Source organism: Anguilla anguilla, chromosome 9, assembly GCF_013347855.1.
Source record: "Anguilla anguilla isolate fAngAng1 chromosome 9, fAngAng1.pri, whole genome shotgun sequence".
In the NCBI taxonomy this organism is placed as follows: domain Eukaryota; kingdom Metazoa; phylum Chordata; class Actinopteri; order Anguilliformes; family Anguillidae; genus Anguilla; species Anguilla anguilla.
In genome coordinates, this window is record NC_049209.1 from 12923438 (window position 1) to 12942245 (window position 18808).

Here is an 18808-nt window from a genome sequence, read left to right on the forward strand (position 1 = left end):
TACCATGTTAGCTTTTGGCACAACCTGCAATAAAGGCTATCTAACAAAACCTGCACATCAAGATCTTTCAAATTAACAAAATCTGCATATTGTAAATCTTTGCCATGAATATTCTTCAAGTGTTAGTGCAGAAAACAAACAGTACACATATCCATCATTTTGAATAATGTTGAATGCAAATAGTGTTCTATTGTTAATCAAGAAAAATAACTGAAAACAATTCAAGACCAAAAATCAATTTAAGGGGAAGTTCTCTGCCTCCTGAATTTTAGCTCAGCAGTTGTCACTGTAAGCCATATACAGGTATATTCCAGAGGCACACGAGTGCAGGTCAGGGGTCAGACACCTGCCATACTTGGACAACAGGCCCTTTGGTAAAACTTGTAATTTTTTAAAACTCTTTGATTATTTATTCAAACAGCCTAACAGGAAATGCTTCCTACTCTTGACCTCACCGTTCTCCCTGGCAAAACTTACCTGTCCAGCATCTTAGTGGTGGCTCTCTCCAGTTTCTCCAGGATCTGCAGTATCTGGGCATCATCGTCACAGAGCCCTCCCCAGCCCAGTACCCGCGCCAGGTCATTCCCAGTGCCCAGAGGAAGAACACCCAACTGGCACTGCCATGGACACACAACACAGTGAGAGGCAAAATAAGGCAACATTGTACTCTCTCTCTCTCTCTTTCAGACACACACACACACGTACACACATGCACGCACGCATATACACACAGATTATCACAGAGATCCAAAGCTATTTTGAAATACTTCTATTTTATACCTGCCTTCATTGGATATGATAGCTATCTGTACAGCCTGTGGTTCTGATATGTCCTTATGTGAGTAGTGAATTCTGATGCGTGTCAGTATCAGCACTCCTACAGATATCTGATTGTATAATACTGACTACTGCGGCTTCACCTGTTTGTGCAGCCCAAGTTTGTCCAGCTCTGACAGCACCCAGCCGACACTGCCATCCCCACCACACACCAGAATCCGGAACATCGCAAACTTCTGGAAGAGACGCAGCCTATGGAAAATGGGTGAGAGGTTGTTTGCAATTAACGTTGTTTAATAGAGGGTAAGCACCACATAACGACATCCCTTGAAGATATGAGACCAATTTGTTTTATTCTAGAGGTTTTGCATTACATTAAGCTGAAATTGTTAGTATGGCTTCAAATTTGACAAATTGATCACTGCCAATGGAAAAACCCAAAGTCACGCCGGAAAATTACTTCTGTGATACGTGATGTCATAGGGGGAACACAAACAGCTCTGCTATTATACCTTCAGGTTTAACAAGATGATAGAAATGGACAGCATTTGGTTGAAAAGATGACAGAAATAGACAGCATTGAAATATTTGTCAAATGACATTATCAGTGACTCAGATGACTCAGAATCTGATGAGTCCGTAGAAGACATAGTCACTGATCCTGATACAGCAATACAGGTTTCAAAAAGGCACCACCACTTATGGCCATGAAAGCTGCCCCGTCCTCCCCCTCCTACCCCTGCTGCGGACCGCCATTCATCAGGTCGAACACCTGGGCCGGATTCAGCAGCTGCTTGAACTTGCGCAGGAACTTGACCCCTTGGTTATCCCCACTCTTGGAATTGACCAGAACCAGCAGTGGGCTGGAGCAGGGCGGGTTAGCAGCTTTCCAGAACCCTGAGGAAAGGACCAATGGGGAGCAGACAGAGGACCTTCAGTGACGATGAAGATGATGATGATGATTTTTAAACAGCATAGTTTACACAGAAAATGAATGGTAGTGAAAGTGTGCCACACCTTGCTTAACAGGTTAATAATAAAAGCCTTAACTGCAGTTGGTAATGCCCTCCTTACTGACAAGAAACCACTAGAGTACCAACCATGGTAAATTGACTTTACATAAGTGGAGGCGGTTACCATCAGAGTCAATGCTGTTGAGTGCAGGGGGAGCGATTATGGAGACCTTGAACTGGCCTAAGGGACAGCGCTTCCCCATGTGTTCCTTACAGCTGTTGTGTACCTGCAGAGAAACACACACACACAAAGGCAAACGTAAACACACACAAATACACACATGCATATATAGACACATGCACAAATGCATGGGAGCACACAATCAGACAGACAAATGCACACAGGTTAGAGGTATTTTGTCTGGTTTGAGTCTTCGTGGAAAAATAAGTGACTTGTACATATATGGAAGCACAACCAGAACCACAACCCAGAAATAGTTTTCTTGACAGAACACAGACTAGCATAGCCAGGCAGAATGCAGCAGTGCTTCCTTGCCCTTAACATCAGGTGTTGATACCCAGAGAGAAGAGAGACCCAGAGAGACAAGACTGACAGCAGTAACCCACACACCAAACATCATTTTAAAAATTACTTTTCAGGTCCTGGAACGTTGTGAAAATATGATCTTGTGTGCTAGTCAGGTTGCACACACATTTGCAAAAATAACAGTTTAAGTGTTATGACACAGGAAAGTTGTGGTTTGGAGGTTAATAAAATTGATAAAATAAGATAAAAAATAAAGGAAGAACACTAGAAAAAAATAGGGATCCTACACCCCCTTGGTGCTTGGGCCCCGATATAGCATTGTGGAAATAGAATCATGGTAAATACTATTATTGGAAAGGTAAATCATGGTAAATACGCTGCTTGAGAATACAGTCCTGGCATAAAAGCTTCAAAAATTGAAACATAATCAGGGTAAATATTCTCTCTTGGAATACAATAATGGCAAATATCCTCTGTGGAAATAGAAGCTTGGTAAACACCACTTTTGATAAACATCCTATTTCATAACAGGATCCTGGCATTACAGCTTCAAAAACACGGAAGCATTTTGAAATGCTTTTCTGATGGAGGGAAGTTTTCTGAGGGTTCCTGTCAAATGTACTGCAATGTTGCACAAAGTTGGAATAAGCTATTGTGTTAGCAGGAAAGACCCTAGAGTGGGAAGCTGTGATTTCAGCCTTCTGGCTAGGTTCATTCAGACTCAGGCCTTGGTTTTATATTCAGCTCCTCCAAGATCACAGATTGTAATGATGATGACAGTGTGGAGGCGCAGACAGGGACAGGGAGGCTGTGTAGAGGTCAGACTCACAATGACCCTGCACCAGAGACACCGCCAGTCCTGGAGCCGCCTCACGCTGCCGCAGTTGCGGTCGCACACCCTGCACTTGGCGCTCACGGGAAGGTTTCCCTCCATCCACTGGTGCGGCATGGAAACCTAAGGAACAGACACGGCACAAGCGTGTCAGCAACATACCAGCAGTACAGACCTGGACCTGAGGCTAGTGCTAACCGCGCTGCAGAATATCCATGAGCAGGTATGTTCATAGCACTTCATAACCATCCATAATCGTTATGTTACACTGCCACCTTATGAATTCACCACAAGCCCATTACATTTATCTGACAGATCCTGTGTGAGAGAGGAGCATACTCTCAGCGAGCAGTAACCTATCAGAGCCTTCGGGGCCTGTGACGAATTCTAGCGCGGAGACGGGAGGATCCACATTCGCCGTATCCCAGCCCTCCGTCAGACTCATAACTCAAAGGAGCGCTGAAAACATGCGGGTTCGTGTGAAAGTATATGTGCTGACTGCATGCATGTGTAATCCTTTACAGAAATCTAATATACCACATTATAATCTAAATAGGATATTTTTTTGAAAATGATAAAGGATAAATATATTTCACAGTGTGCAATGTGTTTTTAAAAATATGATACAATATCTGAAATGAGCAGCAATTTTCACATTTACCCATAAACTGTGAAGTGTTGCAATATCTATTTCAGTTTACTTTTGGTATATTCCATTTCTTTAAGCACTTCCTCGGTGGAATGGGCTGACTGAAAACCTGCCACGCTTCGGTGTGTGACACTTGAAAAAACTATTAGTCAGAAATACTATGGAACTGAAATAGGCATGGGAGACTATGAGGGCAATAGTCCTCTAGTGATGATGTGTTTCCTGTGCTAGCATTGTTCTGCAGCTGAAACTGCTGAAACAGGAGTTTTTCAAACAAATATATTATAAAAACATACATTGCAATATCTGAAGGTGACAGCAACGTATGCAGTTTTGCATACGTAGTGAAGTTTTCATTTTAATTAAACGTTTAATTCGATATATTTCGGTATATTCCATTTCCGTAAAGCAGCACAAGTATTACTCACCCCCTCCTCATCCTCGATTATGTCGTTCCCGATTGATGCCAGCGTGGTCCACTTGCAGTTGTTGGTAGACCGCACGGCACAGCGCTTGTGGGCCTTGAACTTGCAGACTAGGAATGCACAGGCAGAGGGATTTTCCAGAATCAATGTTGCAGGGTGCACGGGCGCAGGTGCAACATACGGGCGCACTGGTCATTGAATGTTTGTATTTTCGTGACTAGTGGATCACACAGCTGAAAGTGTGTTCCACAGGTCATAAATGGGCTGGATTATGATGAATATATTATCCGTGGGAGTGTTGCAGCTGAATTCACTCACAGCCAATCAAATGATCTCTTTTCATTCCCTTTAATAGCGGGGCGTACTGTCAATTTCCATGGTCTACTACTGCCATCCGCACATCAATTTAGTATTGCTATCGCTAACGATATATAGTCACTCTAACACTGCATTTATTTCACAAGGTAACATCTATAATCGGAAACTATACTTGTACCAAGTGCTCAATCAGTTCACATTGGCCAATATCTAATAATATTGTCAGAAACCGCAATCCGTAATTTTTCACCTTTTTGATTATAATCTTGTAGACCCCAGACGGTGAATGGGGTGAATAAGGGTAAATGTTAGCGCTGTACCTTCACAAGACAGGCCGTGAGAGGTGACCCCCGGCAGAGCCTCTCGGCACACGTTGCAGAAGGTGGGGCGGGCGTGAGAGCAGGCGTACCAGTTGTGCATCCCAGAGAAGTGCTCCATGTTGAACTGAGGTATGGGGAAAGAAGAGCTGTCCATCACTGGGAGGGGAGGAGCATTAACTACTCTATCCAGTCAAAGCAGAAACAAACTCACAATCCAAATAGCAGAATGCATGTGTGCCAAAGGGCATCATTCACATCATATAATATTCTTGTCAAGCTACTACCTCCAATCTGTGAACCAGACATTTATTCTAAACTTTATTTTGTGTGTATGTGTGAGAATATACATGTATGTGTGTGTGTGTTCTCCTAGAGTGTTTCTTTTCAGGTTAATGATTTTTTACCTTACACCTTCATGTTCACTATTAAAATACTATTTACATGAATTTTGGGTTATTTTTGTGCAGATTAAGCTTCATAATGTTTGGGACAAAGACATATTTTCGTTTTTAATTTGGCTCTGTACTCCACAACTAAACTATAATAAACTATAATGCAATAATAGAATGATTAATTCTAAAAACAATCCCAGAAGTGGGACGAGGGCGAAAGAGACTACGCACCTCGTAACTCTCCCACTTCTGCACAGACTTCAGAGCGCTGATCCAGTCTTCCATCTCCTTCCTGCTCTCAGCACACAACATCAACTTCCTGAAAGGGGTGATGACCTGAGAGAGAAAGACAGAAAGGAAGAGAGGTAGATACTTGCAGTACACAAACAGCAGGTGTTACACTGGCTACTGATAATAGCTAAGATTCTTTCACATCTGTGCACTGAGTGTGACTGCTATTACCGTGAAGCTGTTGTTGATGTTCTTGGTGCTGGTTTCCGCCATGCTGGCATCTGAGAGGTCTACCTCGTCAAATATTAGAGACTGCAAAACCACACACATTATGATCAAATAGAATTCAGCATGCACAACTTACAGATACAATTATAGGTACAAATCGGTATTTGAAGACCATTTTAACCTTAAGAGTTTTATGAGAATTATAAGCAATATAACCCATTGAAACTTGGGATAAAGTGACAGAAAGTGCCCCTGTCTGTAACCTTGGAGTCTTTGGCGTAGTACAAAGTCCGTCCTCGAAGCTTGAAGTACCTCCTCTTCCATCTTTGGAAGGAGCTGGTCTGTTTGAGCAGGAGTCCCTCCTTCACACTTCTCTGAGAGAGAGAAAGGGAGAGAGACAACACAATCACTTTGGAGTTATTTTTAAAACTAGTAATACCATCTCGCGGTTGTATGCTTCCACCAGTAGCCAGTTTGGATATAAAATGTCATCACTTCATCATTTTATCCTATTGGACATCTTGAAACTTTGTCATAATTAGCATATGGATTCTTGAGTTATGGCCAAAAATGTGTGTGTGAGGTCACAGTGACCTTGACCTTTGACCACCAAAATCTAATCAGTTCATCCTTGAGTCCAAGTGGACGCTTGTGCCAAATTTGAAGAAATTCCCTCAAGGTGTTCCTGAGATATTGCGTTCACGATAGAATGGGACGGACGTGAGGTCACAGTGACCTTGACCTTTGACCACGAAAATCTGATCAGTTCATCCTTGAGTCCAAGTGGATGTTTGTACCAAATGTGAAGAAATTCCCTCAAGGCAAAAACGTGTTTTGTATTCCCTCAAGGCAAAAACGTGTTTTGTGAAGTCCCAGTGACCTTGACCTTTGACCACCAAAATCTAATCAGTTCATCCTTGAGTCCAAGTGGACGTTTGTGCCAAATCATTTTCTACTTTGTGGACACCCCTTCTAATTAGTGGGTTTGGCTACTTCAGCTGTACCCATTGCTAACAGGTTCATAAAATCAAGCATATAGCCACGCAATCTCCATAGACAAACACTGTCAGTAGAATGGGTCATACTGAAGAGGTCAGAGACTTTCAACTTGGCACTGTCTAAAAAAAAAACACAAAAATGTTGGTTAATCGTTCAGCATTATTAAGCACTAAATCAAAGATGCTATGTTCCTAATATACTCATCTGAGGTAAACCAATCAATACAACCAGTAGCAACTAGTGGTGTGTGGTGCAACAATACAGACACCCACAGTTTCTGTTCATGGCAAGAAAGAAATGGAGTATTTATAAATTAGTGTCAATGTCAGGCAGGTGATGGTTTTCGGAATCCCAGACAAGTTATATAAATATTTGTTGCTTTTCCCATCAACCATGTGTTTGATAATGTGTCTGAGTGCCAACTTCCACAGAAAATTCCCAGACCATTATAAATGAGATAGAGACCAATTCAAACTTATAAACAAAAGTACAATTTTTTTTTTTTTAATGACCTTCGAACAGAAAACAGCTTCAAATTTCATTAGGGAGCATGTGATATGGCCTCCTGCTATTAATAGTATGCCCGTTGGCCTATATGGCCTTATATGGACATAGTTCTATGAACTGGCAGTGATCAAAGATGAACAGACACTCAGCTGTGAACTTAATCTTATTAGAGAACTGGTCCATGGGGCATACAGAGACAGTGTAGCATAATGGTTAGGAAACTTGGCTGGTAAGTTCAATTACCAGGTGGACTCTGCTGCTGTGCGGTGTTCTTGTGCAGGATAATTCACATCAGTTGGTCCAGTAGTGTGTGTAAATAATTGATATATACACTAAGAGTCTGCTAAAAAAGTACAATAAAAAGTCTGGAACAACATCGTATAGACAGATGAGACAAGAATGTACCTGTACCAAAGTGTTGAAAAGAGGAAAGTATGACTGCTGACTGCAGGAAGAATTCTGCAGTTTCTGAAGTACACAGGAACATCTTATCTGCTCAGATACAACCAAATGCCTCAAACCTCATTGTACAGCACTTTGCCTTGCAGAATAACAATGACCCCAAACATACTGCTAAGGCAAGCAGTGCAAAAAAGTGGAATGTTCTTGACTGGCCAAGTCAATCATATCTCCTGAATTCAATTTAACATGTGTTTTGCTTGCTGAAGACAAGACTGAATGCAAAATGCCCCAGAAACAAACTGGAAATGAAGATTCAGAACAGGCCAGGCAGAGCATCACCACGGAAGACACTCGTGTCTGGTGATGTCTCTGGATTGCAGGCAGTCATCAAATGCAAAGGATTTGCAACCAAGTACTGAATATGAAGACTTTTTTCAGATTACGTTAGCAATTAGGTTTGCTCCCCTAAAATGGAGGGACTATGTATAAAAGGGCTGTAATTCCTACAGAGATCTCCTGAAATACCTTAAAATACCTGCAAATTAAGCAGACATTCTGCACTTTAACCTCATATTCATGTTTCATTTCAAATCCAATGTGCTGGAGTACAGAGTTAAAACAACAAAAATTGTGTCACTGACCCAATAGTTATGCATTTAGCTGTAAAGTTGACAGAATTAAAAGATCTCAACTGCTTACTTTCATTGAAGGCTATATTGTAGTTAAGTTCCGGCCCACACAGCCTTTAGTGGGTTTCAGTGCTCAGCCAGGATCACATTCTACAAGCCTGTCTTCCTTAATCTTATCCATCAATCAATCAACTTCCATGACATGTCACAATGCGCACAAATCAACCAGCAAAGATCTTTGAGCAGAGCTCATTGTCACCTCTGTACAGCACTGTTAAGATGTAGTTCCAGTCAGTTCTCCATTTACTGTTCCAAATAGGAACACATGCAGTACAAGAGTGACAATCAGGTCGAGTGTTTCAGACTGATCTGACAGTTAAATCAATCAGCCAATAGGCAGGCCACAGGCAGCAATTACAAGATGGCCAATGAGCACGGACATGTTATGCCTGTTATCCCAATCACCACCGAGGTCTGAGACTTCAGTCTGGATATCTTACATATAACTAAACACGCAACAATGCAGTCTAGATAATGAGCTAAAAACATTCAGGAAAATAAATGCATCTCTAGTCAGCCTGTTGGACATTGTAACAAACAATAAACCATCCAACAGATTTACAGACAGGCATATAGATGGTTAAATTTAGGGAAAATAACTGCTTAAAGCAGTCGATTAATATGCAGTGTTCAGACTGGCAGGCCAAATCAGATTGTTTTGCATATCCAATTGGAATCTGATTACTTTTATTAAGTCTAATCTGACCAGCAAATACCATACGAATACTGATTTTTTCAAATCAGATTTAAACCACATACGAATGTGGATTGAAATGCAATTCACATTTCTGAAGCTGTGTCTTGGTGTGATTGCTCTAGTTGGACTTAAAGTTTTTTTGTCACTCACTACGTGACACACATTTGACATCACATAGAAAGTGATGGGACGGAGTGTAGCACAGTGGGTAAGGAACTGGGCTTGTAACCGAAAGGTCGCAGGTTCGATTCCCGGGTAGGACACTTCCGTTGTACCCTTGAGCAAGGTACTTAACCGAAATTGCTTCAGTATATATCTAGCTGTATAAATGGATACAGTGTAAAATGCTATGTAAAAGTTGTGTAAGTCGCTCTGGATAAGAGCGTCTGCTAAATGCCTGTAATGTAATGTAATGTAATGTAAAAAGTAACAAACAAAATGAATGAGAGGCAAGAGAATTCCAAAGAGTTGGAAAACACCAGTTACTGGACAAAAATAAAATTAAATATCTTGTCAATAGCTGTCACTGTGGTGGTGGGCTGCCATTGTACCACAGAGTTCAATCCGATCTGCTTACATGCAAATAACAGTGCGGACAGTTATAATGACTAGATTTGAAAGAAGAAAAAAAAAGGATTCGCCTTCTGTGTGAAAACAGCCATAGACATACAGTAATACATACAGGATCAATAGACAGATAGTTGTCTTCCACTCCGATACTACTCTGATACCCTGGCATCACAATGTTCCACTTCCACCATGACTGTATATAATGTGGCCGTGCCATATTGTAGCCCCCAACACTTTGACACTTGTTTCGCAGAGGCTGTTACACTCCTTAAAGACATAAAAAGATATATTAAACACCTAACTACATCGCAATAAGACATTAGGGCATAGATATAAACACTCCTTGGTAAATATAGTTCACCAAAAAAACCTTCTCTGTTGACAGGGGTTCAGAGCTTTATTGATGCTCTGGATGGTTAAACTATGCGGCTTCTCTGCTCTCGCTGCTGGAACAGCAGGATCTGATCCAACAGAGAGCCAGAATTCAGGGACACTTTCACCATTGTTTATGATAACAGATACATCTGTATTATATGATCTGATTAGGAAAGGAACCTTATTTTTGCACTGTACTGTACCTGCAAAGAACAGTAACAAACCTTTTCCAAAGAGGATGGAGAAAAGTGACAAGGACACGTCTGTTTGCAGGGAACATGAATAGTATCTCCTTGTGGCCACCAGGTGGTACCTACAGCATACTGTCTGCGAATTAGTGGTGCAGACGTGCATCTCTCTCTCTCTCTCTCTCTCTCTCTCTGTCTCTCTCTCTCTCTCTCCTCCCTTGGTTGCACCAAGGATGTGTGCATCAGATCCACCGGTTTCTAAGGCAATATACACCAGAAAGCATTCTTCTACATTTCCATGTGTGTTGTAATAGGGCATAGAGTCATATCAGCTCTTTAAAATAAAAAAAAACTTCCCCTTGCTGATTATTGTGCAAATAAATTAAAAGCGAAAAGAGTGAGTTAAAACCTTTAGAAAGAAACTAAAAGAAAATTATTCTGAAAGGACTGAATGTTATGTGTTCTTAAAAGGAGGTGGAGGGTGGGGTGGGGTGGGGGGAGGATCACCCATGCAATGAATAATGTAGGATCAAGGGTCCCATAATTAACCAATAATCAGATTGCATATGTTAGTCTATTGCAGATAGACTAACATTAATGTACCTTACAACTGTCTAGTTATAATTTTAACCAAGAATACAATGTAATATTGAGGGAGACCATGCATACTCACAAATACCTGTTTCAAAGTACAGACTTGGAAGAGAATTTAAAAGAGAAGGCCATGTAAACAGTTTATTCAGAATGTAAATTCCAAGTATACACATTCATAGGTTTCTAGCACGCAAATCTGCTACAACAATTCTCCAAGCAGTGAAAATGCTTTGCAAATGTTCAGCGATAGCTCCCAAAACTGCAAAAACTCGCCACAGAAGCCCCTGTGCATAATTTTAAATGAAACACTCGTATTAGCATTACATAACATTACATAGCCCAGGCACTTCACATGCCCTCATAGTCAAATGTCTCCCACAAACCACTGTCGCAAAATCCAGCTGTATGCATGGCGGCCAGATTCTGTCTACCGGTGAGCCAGGATCAATGTGCCGAGACATTGGCACGCATGATTACCATGAAAACTGGCAAACTTGCATAGTAGCCCCCTGCCTCCTTGACGAGGATACAGGTGATAAAGAGTAGCTACAATACACGTGTGCACATACTTGCATATCAAACAATACTGAGACTTGACTTTTTGCTACTTGTTCTCTATATGGTACAGGTACTGCACGCTAGTTGCAAAAATGGCCATGCATATTTTAAATGAAATACATTAATTATTTTCTATCATGTTTGCCCATATGGATTTTACATTGATGACAGAAGCCATTAGGTGCAACAATAAGCAGTCTGTACTGCACTGGAACTGACAGTTCTTGTTCTGTGAACAATGCGTAGGTGCACTTCACACCAAAATAAACCACATCCTTTCAGACATGCTTCAGTACTTTATTAATAGAAACAGTCACGTTGAAAGAAGTGAGATTGACTATTTTACCGAAAGGGGTTTGTCGCTAAATTTGTCATAACTAGTAATACAGTGATAGCACAGTCATCTTTGTAAACAGAGAGCCCCTTACTTTGCTTTACTTTGCCTTACTTTGCTGACAGATGCTCTCATCCAGGGGAACTTACAATGCAAACACAAGTGCAAAGGTCACGGATTAAAGTGCAGTAATTATTCAGATGGGCATAGTCCTAAGAGAGACAGTAAATTCAAAAAGTGCAGGCTCGATTGATAGCTTTTCACCAACCATACTGTACGTTAAATTATACAAACAAGAACACAGCTACCCTAAGGACCATTACGCTACATTATATGAACAAGAAAGAGGCTCTGAAAAGAGAAGGGAGAAACATGTGTATGTGTCAGAGAGAGAGAGAGAGAGAGAGAGAGACAGAGAGATCACATTTTCAGTTGACAATTAAAGACAGGGCCATGAGTAATGTTCATCTGGACATGAAAAAAAGACTACCAGTATTGAACTAATGATACCACTAGCATCTTTTCTGAATAAAAAATTATATTTAATTTGATACCTCCATAAATGGATGAAATTCTGATTAATGGATTTTCAAATACCATCCTTCTTATATTATAGCAATTGTCAGTAATTGTTTGATTTTGTAGTACTTTGATGATACCTGCTTTATCAAATAACGTCTTACATTATAAAAAGAGAAGAGACATGGGCTGGTCAGCTTAGCGGAGTCAGCTGGCCTGGACATTCAGCTGCTGAGTGGATCTCTGGGTCTCTTATAATTTACAGCAAGGTAGCCGTGCCCCTCCAGCATGGAGCCTAACTCAGGACTCAACACTTCAGGGGCAGAGTGCAGGCTTTCAGCAAACACACAGATCCATCAGGGCAAACTGAATCGCACTCTTACTTCTACAAAGTGGCTGTGGGTCTCGGTCGCCGGAGGCTGAGAATGGCGCCTCCGGAACGGGTTGTAAACGAGGCGCAGCTCACACATTGCTAGAGATCACCCTGCAGTGACAGCGTTCTCAGACCCTGTCTGCAGCAGTGACAAGGGGGGGGGGGGGGGGCTCCTGAGAAACGGTGAAATGCAGTCAGCCCGCTGGAGCAGGAGATACACAAGAGCGGCGCGGCGTGAGCAAGGTCGGCCGGATAAGAGGGCCCTCGTCACGCCCGCCAGTCACGCCATACCATCCGCAACCCGGCCCCGCCCTCACCACTTCCTCCCCTTCACGAGCGCTGAGGCTGTACAGAGTCACGACTCCCTGCTTCAGAATCCGAGAGCTGTCAGTTGCGTGGTCTCTAGGAGACAGCCACTTCAGACCCTCCTTCTCACTACAGCACCGCAGCAGGACACAACCATCAAATCCCTCTCCTGACAGTACCTCTCATGAAGACAAAAGTGCCCTGCAACACCAAATAAATTAAATCCCAACTACTTCTGGTAGCATCTGCTTACTATGCAGCCTTGTGCATGTTGATGGCTCACTAGGTGGTTAAAGGAGCCGCTTCATCAAACGAACAGCAAAAAATGCACATATTCAAAAACTGGTTCCGAAGGTCATGGTGCAACAGCAAAAAATGCAATTCTAATCACTTCTAGCACAGGCTGTGCATTATGCTAAAGACGGAAGTGGTACACCAAACCCGAAGGACCGTTGTCGTGGTCTTGAGTGAGGGTGTGTTTGTTAGATATATAAATAAACAACACTGCATAATGCGAGCTTTCTCCTTCCTTAAAGAAGGGGGTTCACAAAATGAATTTTTATTTGAAACATTTTTAGCTGAGGCCAAGAATACTCATTGGTTGACACAGAACAAAAAATAAACTGTAAAGCTGAAGAAGCCTTTCTTGTACGATTGAAAACATTAAGTGCTGAGACTGGCAAAGAACACACTTAATGGGTTCAAGACAGATTTCTTAAAGCTTTCTTTATCAAAGATCCTGTCACAGTTGTATTATAGGACCTAGTGCACAGTGGCAATATGTTCCAAGGGAAGAACTGAAACACCACAAACCCTCAAACTAAATAAATTGTGAATTGTGAAGAAAGAAGCCATCTAGAAGTCTGAATGAGCTGTCTCTTTCTGGGTGATCAGTGAACTGCACTTGTTACACTTGGCAGTGTAGTGAACCTGGTCACCACCTAATCTTCAAACAGCTTGAAAGGCTGAGAAACATGTAACATGGCCTAGCAATGCGCCATAATGACCCAGTAGTTAGCGCAATCGTTTACCTACTGTAAGGGGACTTCTTTGTCACCCCCAGGTCAGAATGATGAGGGACAATCACCTCAAATTGTATCCCTCTTTCACTGACCTTTGCCCTTGTCAACTGGAAAATCCTGCTATTCCTCCAAGCGGAGTTTAACAGGGGCACAGAGTTCTTCTATGAGTATATACATCTGGGGTGTTAGCTTGTATGGACCAAGTATTTATTTAGCCTTAAAACAGCCATTGGCAAATCTAATTTCAAATTACAGTGTTAATTGTAATAAAACCCACTGAGGCTATTTCCAGGGGACCTTCAACCTATGAGGTTCTAACTAAAGTAATGTGATTATTAATCACATTGATGGGCCTCTATACAGTATACACAGGCAAAAGCACTAACAGAATTCTGCCTGAGTATGTAGAGGCCCAGTCCATGTGATTAATAATCTGCTAAGCAGACTGCAGAACATACACTTGAACCTTTCCCCTCTTGCTGGAGGACTGAGCAAATATAAAGTCACTTTCTCATTCAATGTGGTTGATTACAATAAATAAACATCTGGTGACAGATACTGTTTCTGTGAAACAGGACAGCAATGCAATAGGCGCGCAATCACTGCAAATATTGTTTTTCCTTATTATTATGTCCATATTACAAAATTTTACAAAATTGATTTTTATTATATTTAGTTATATTTTTGGATTATGTATTTTCAAAATCTGTGTAAATAAATTATTACATTTAATAAACAGACGTTTTTCTCTTCTCTTTTTTCTCTTTCATTACTTTGTTTATTCATTAAACTTACCAGGCTTAAAATGAGATTTGCTCTCTGAATAGCTACTGTAGCATGCCTCTAATGCAGGGACAGACACTGCTGCGATTCAAAGCCTTTCCCCAGGCTCAAGGTATTCACGAGCGACTCATTAATACCTATTTCCCAATGATCAATCAAACTCCCCCGGAAGACGTTAAGGTGGCAGTCTCTCTGATTATTTATTGGGCCAACGCAAGGGCAGAGGCATTGACCAGCCTGCTAATTAAGCCGTTATCGCCGGGGGGAGTAATCCCGCAGCACACTAACAGGCGATTGCCTCGGTGAGGACGAGAGGGAATTCTCCTCCTGACCCATCGTCCCACTGGTCTGCCAAGGATAAAGACGTTTTCCAGCCTGGATACACCATAGTATATGTGTGTATGAATGTCATGCTAATATAACAAACATTTGTGCAGCCCTTTAATGACTGCACACCCATGCATTTTGTGAAAATCTCTCCTGGCAAATGGACAATAAAAAAGCAAATAAATAAATAAATAAATAAAATCCATTCCCCACCCAAGCCTAATCATCCTTGCATAAGTGGGCTGGGTTAAGAAGAACACCATGACGGGAATGATAAGAGGCAAAGGGGTAATATCTGCGTTGTCCTTGCTGACACGGCATGCCGCGTTCTGCTAGACTAGGGCCTTTTATCTCATCAAGCGGAAGCAGTCACGTACCTGCGCCGCTGAGTGCTTTAAGCTACTCGCGTCTCCCGGAGAATATGAGCCCCCCGTAACCGAATCAGTGCTCCATCCAAACGTGCGAGGCATGTGGCTGAGTGGGTGGAGTAGTCGTGCTTGCAGCCGGCACCCGAGCCTGGTACTGTAAATGTAACTCTATACTGGAATCTTAGCAGGAAGGACCTCGGTCCTGCTAGTGCGAATTCTGTCAGGCTGTGTTGGGCCATGCTGGGCTCTACTTTTCAGCTTCAAATGGAATAGGTGCCATGGGGAAGCCACGCCCTATGAGGGGAAGGGTCATGGAGGTGGTCCATTAGGACAGTGAGGGATACAGAACCTATACTGAGATATCAAAAGACTCAGCATAACCTCCATCACAGCACTGAAGCCCCATATCCACAGCAGGAGGAAAGCACTGACATGTGTATGACACATAAAGTGAGCATTCATCACAGATGATAAAATCAGACTTATAAAAAAATCATGCACAGATTTCAGTCAACAAAGTCTGCTAAATGACTAACTGTTAATGTACATAACAAACAAATAATTAAACGCAGAAGCCCTACTGCCAGATTTTGTATACACAACTAGACTAATATCTGGTCTGTGCTTCAAAAACACACCTCTCTGTAGAATCCTTTAATTAACGTTTTGTGTAATGGATGTACTGTAAATGCTGTTACTGACAGGCCCTCCTGCTGGGAAAGAGCTAAATTCATCCTGAACCTTTAATTACACCAGCGCACAGAACTGAACGCTCCAGGCATGACAGGCTCAGTAGCTCACTTGTTGACATGGTACATGATACCAAAAGCCCAAAAGCAAGCAAGCAACACGACAGACAATCAAGAAACAGTTCAGTTAAACAAATACCATTTAAGAAAAACAAAACTTAAAAAAGACTCTGCAAGGCCCCATGCAGTAAGCATTTTTTTAAAGGTTTTTTTTTTTTTTTTTACAGTTTTTTTCTAAAAGCTGCTGTTTTGGTTGACAGCTAGCTGGAGAATATCGTATATCCTTTTACGATAATTTGGAAACAGTATGTACCATACACTTACGACTTGTTGAATGCTTGTGTAAACAACTCTTTTTCAGTGTGATGCTGTAATTGGCGTGCTTCTTGTTATTTTGTTCCTTTGCTCAAACCTTTTTTTGGCTCTTATGATATAAAATATTGCCATCTTGCCATGAATGCCTGGTTCGGAGTGTGTGCTGAACACATACTCCCAGTTTTATTACTGCTTAGTCTGTAATGTGTGTGTTTATTTACTCTGCTGGTACTACCTGCACTCTCATACTATCACTGAATGGGAAGGAAACAATTGAACAGATGCTATTCAGTTGCCAGTAAATAATGGTTTATTCTGCTCAGTTCAGACTGGTTTTGACTGCAGTTTTGAAGGTGTTTTTTTTGTTATATGCCATATGACCAAAAGAATCAGGCCACCCCTTGGGTCTGAGGCTGTTTTTCATGGTTTGGGCTAAGCCCCTTAGTTCCAGCGAAGGCAAATCGTTATGCAAGGACATTCTAGCCAATTCTTTGCTTCCAACTTTGTGGCAACAGTTTCGGAAGACCCTTTCCTGTTTCAGTATGAAGATGCCCCCGGGCACAGAGTGAGGTCCATACAAAAATGGTTTTGTTGAGATCGGTGTGGAAGAACTTGACTGGCCTGCACAGACTTGAACCCCATCCAACACCTTTGGGATCAATTGTAAAGCTAACTGTGAGCCAGGTCTAATTGCCCAATCAGGGCTCAACCTCACTAGTACCCTTCTGAGTGAATGGAATAAAATCCCTGCAGCAATGTGCCAACATCTAGTATAAAGTCTTCCCAGAAGTTTGGAGGCAGTTATAGCAGCAAAGGATGGACCAACAATTAATACCCTTAATTTTGGATGACATGTTGGATGAACATGTGCCCACATACTTTTGGCCATGTAGTATATTGAGATGGGTGACTGGCAAATTAAAGGAAAACCAACATAAAGTGTCTTAGTAAGGGTTGGGCTACCACAAGCGGCCAGAACAGCTTTGATGCACCTTGGCATACATTCTTTGGAACTCTACGAGAGGGATGGAACACCATTCTTCCAAAAGATATTCCCTAATTTGGTGTTTTGATGATGGTGGTGGAGAGCACTGACCCCTCGTGCCCTGTGGATTGGGGCATTGTCATCCTGGAAGAGACCAATCGCATCAGGAACTCGCATCAGGATAGAAATGTTTCATCATCGGATGACGGTGATCACTCGGAATAACTTTGTATTGATTTGCAGTGACCTTTCCCTCTAAGCGGACAAGTGGACCCAAACCATGCCAGGGAAATGCCCCCACAGCATAACAGAGCCACGGGAACTGTATGGGGTCAAGCATTCAGGCCTGTACCGTTCTCTGGATGTATGCCACACATGCACCTGCCCACTTGTCGAGAATATGGTGATGGATGATTCATCTGACCATAGCACAGTGCTTATGGTTTTTGCGCCACTGAACTCTCAAATGTGCATTCCTCTTTGCATTGAGGGGTTTATGCACTGCAACCCAACCATAATATCCCTCTCTATATAGTTGTCAACGGACATTTCTTACTACACAGTCTGATCACATCCTGCATTGACATTCTCAGTCACCTGAAGAAGAGTTAGTCTTCTGTTTTTCCTTACATATCGCACTAATGCACAAGCATACAACCTATTTACTGATGTCTTTCTCACAGATCTAAATGCAAATGTCACTTTTTGCATTAACAAACAAATAAACCCACATGGATACAACACTTCGTACTTTCTCTGTTTAACGGCAACTTTATTTTGCAGTTCCTGTAGGGCTATGCGAAGTACCACTTCACTACACGGAATATTTAGCTGTTTTCAATTATTTATAGTTTCAACCAACTCAAATGAAGATACGCCTTTAAGGAGAGCTAACAGTCCACCCTCATCATGTATTTTTTCAACTTCATACAGAGAGACGTAAATTTGAGAGGGTTACAGATAGAGACAGGATCACATTAAGAGCCATGCTGGGAAATCGAACCCCTGGCCACACAGTTGGATTCAAATGGGTTGACTGTCAGCCAACCTACAGGTTGAGACACACAGTCTCCTGGAATTGTGTTGCAACAACCCAGTGCTACATAGCCGAGCAATGAAATGGTGACTTGCATGGAAAACACATGCACCTACTGCTCAGTTACCCTGATATATCTGAGTCATCACCAAAACATTTCTGGTTCCAACTGTTGTGGGATGGTGGGGCTCAGGGGGTTGAGTAGGAGGTGCTGTCTCTGAGTAGGACAACCACTGTCCATGCAAATCAGTCTTACCTCCTACCCCAAATCTCCCATGATCGATTGCTCTCCCTCGATGAGCCTCTATCTTTCCCTTCTCTCTCCCACTCACCCAGCAGCAATACTGACGTGCATGAGCCGCAGAGGTGTGTGATGAAGGAATGAGGAGAAAAATGAGGGTCTGCTCTCCTCTATTGTCCCATCATAACGCCTGCACTGT

At 42.0% G+C, this 18808-nt stretch overlaps 1 protein-coding gene across 8 annotated transcripts in view; it reads right to left on the reverse strand.

Annotated features, from left to right (window-relative positions):
• Positions 1-18808, reverse strand: part of LOC118236398 (diacylglycerol kinase delta-like) — a 54165-nt gene that overhangs the window by 14337 nt on the left and 21020 nt on the right. For all 8 annotated transcript variants that reach the window (XM_035434748.1, XM_035434746.1, XM_035434747.1 and 5 more), the window contains 10 exons: positions 5936-6046; positions 5676-5756; positions 5445-5549; positions 4822-4945; positions 4187-4293; positions 3107-3232; positions 1915-2017; positions 1515-1674; positions 921-1029; positions 478-617 (listed from right to left, as the gene is read on the reverse strand). In XM_035434748.1, coding sequence (XP_035290639.1) covers positions 478-617; positions 921-1029; positions 1515-1674; positions 1915-2017; positions 3107-3232; positions 4187-4293; positions 4822-4945; positions 5445-5549; positions 5676-5756; positions 5936-6046 — 1166 coding nt within the window. The remainder of the gene's footprint in view (positions 1-477; positions 618-920; positions 1030-1514; positions 1675-1914; positions 2018-3106; positions 3233-4186; positions 4294-4821; positions 4946-5444; positions 5550-5675; positions 5757-5935; positions 6047-18808) is intronic.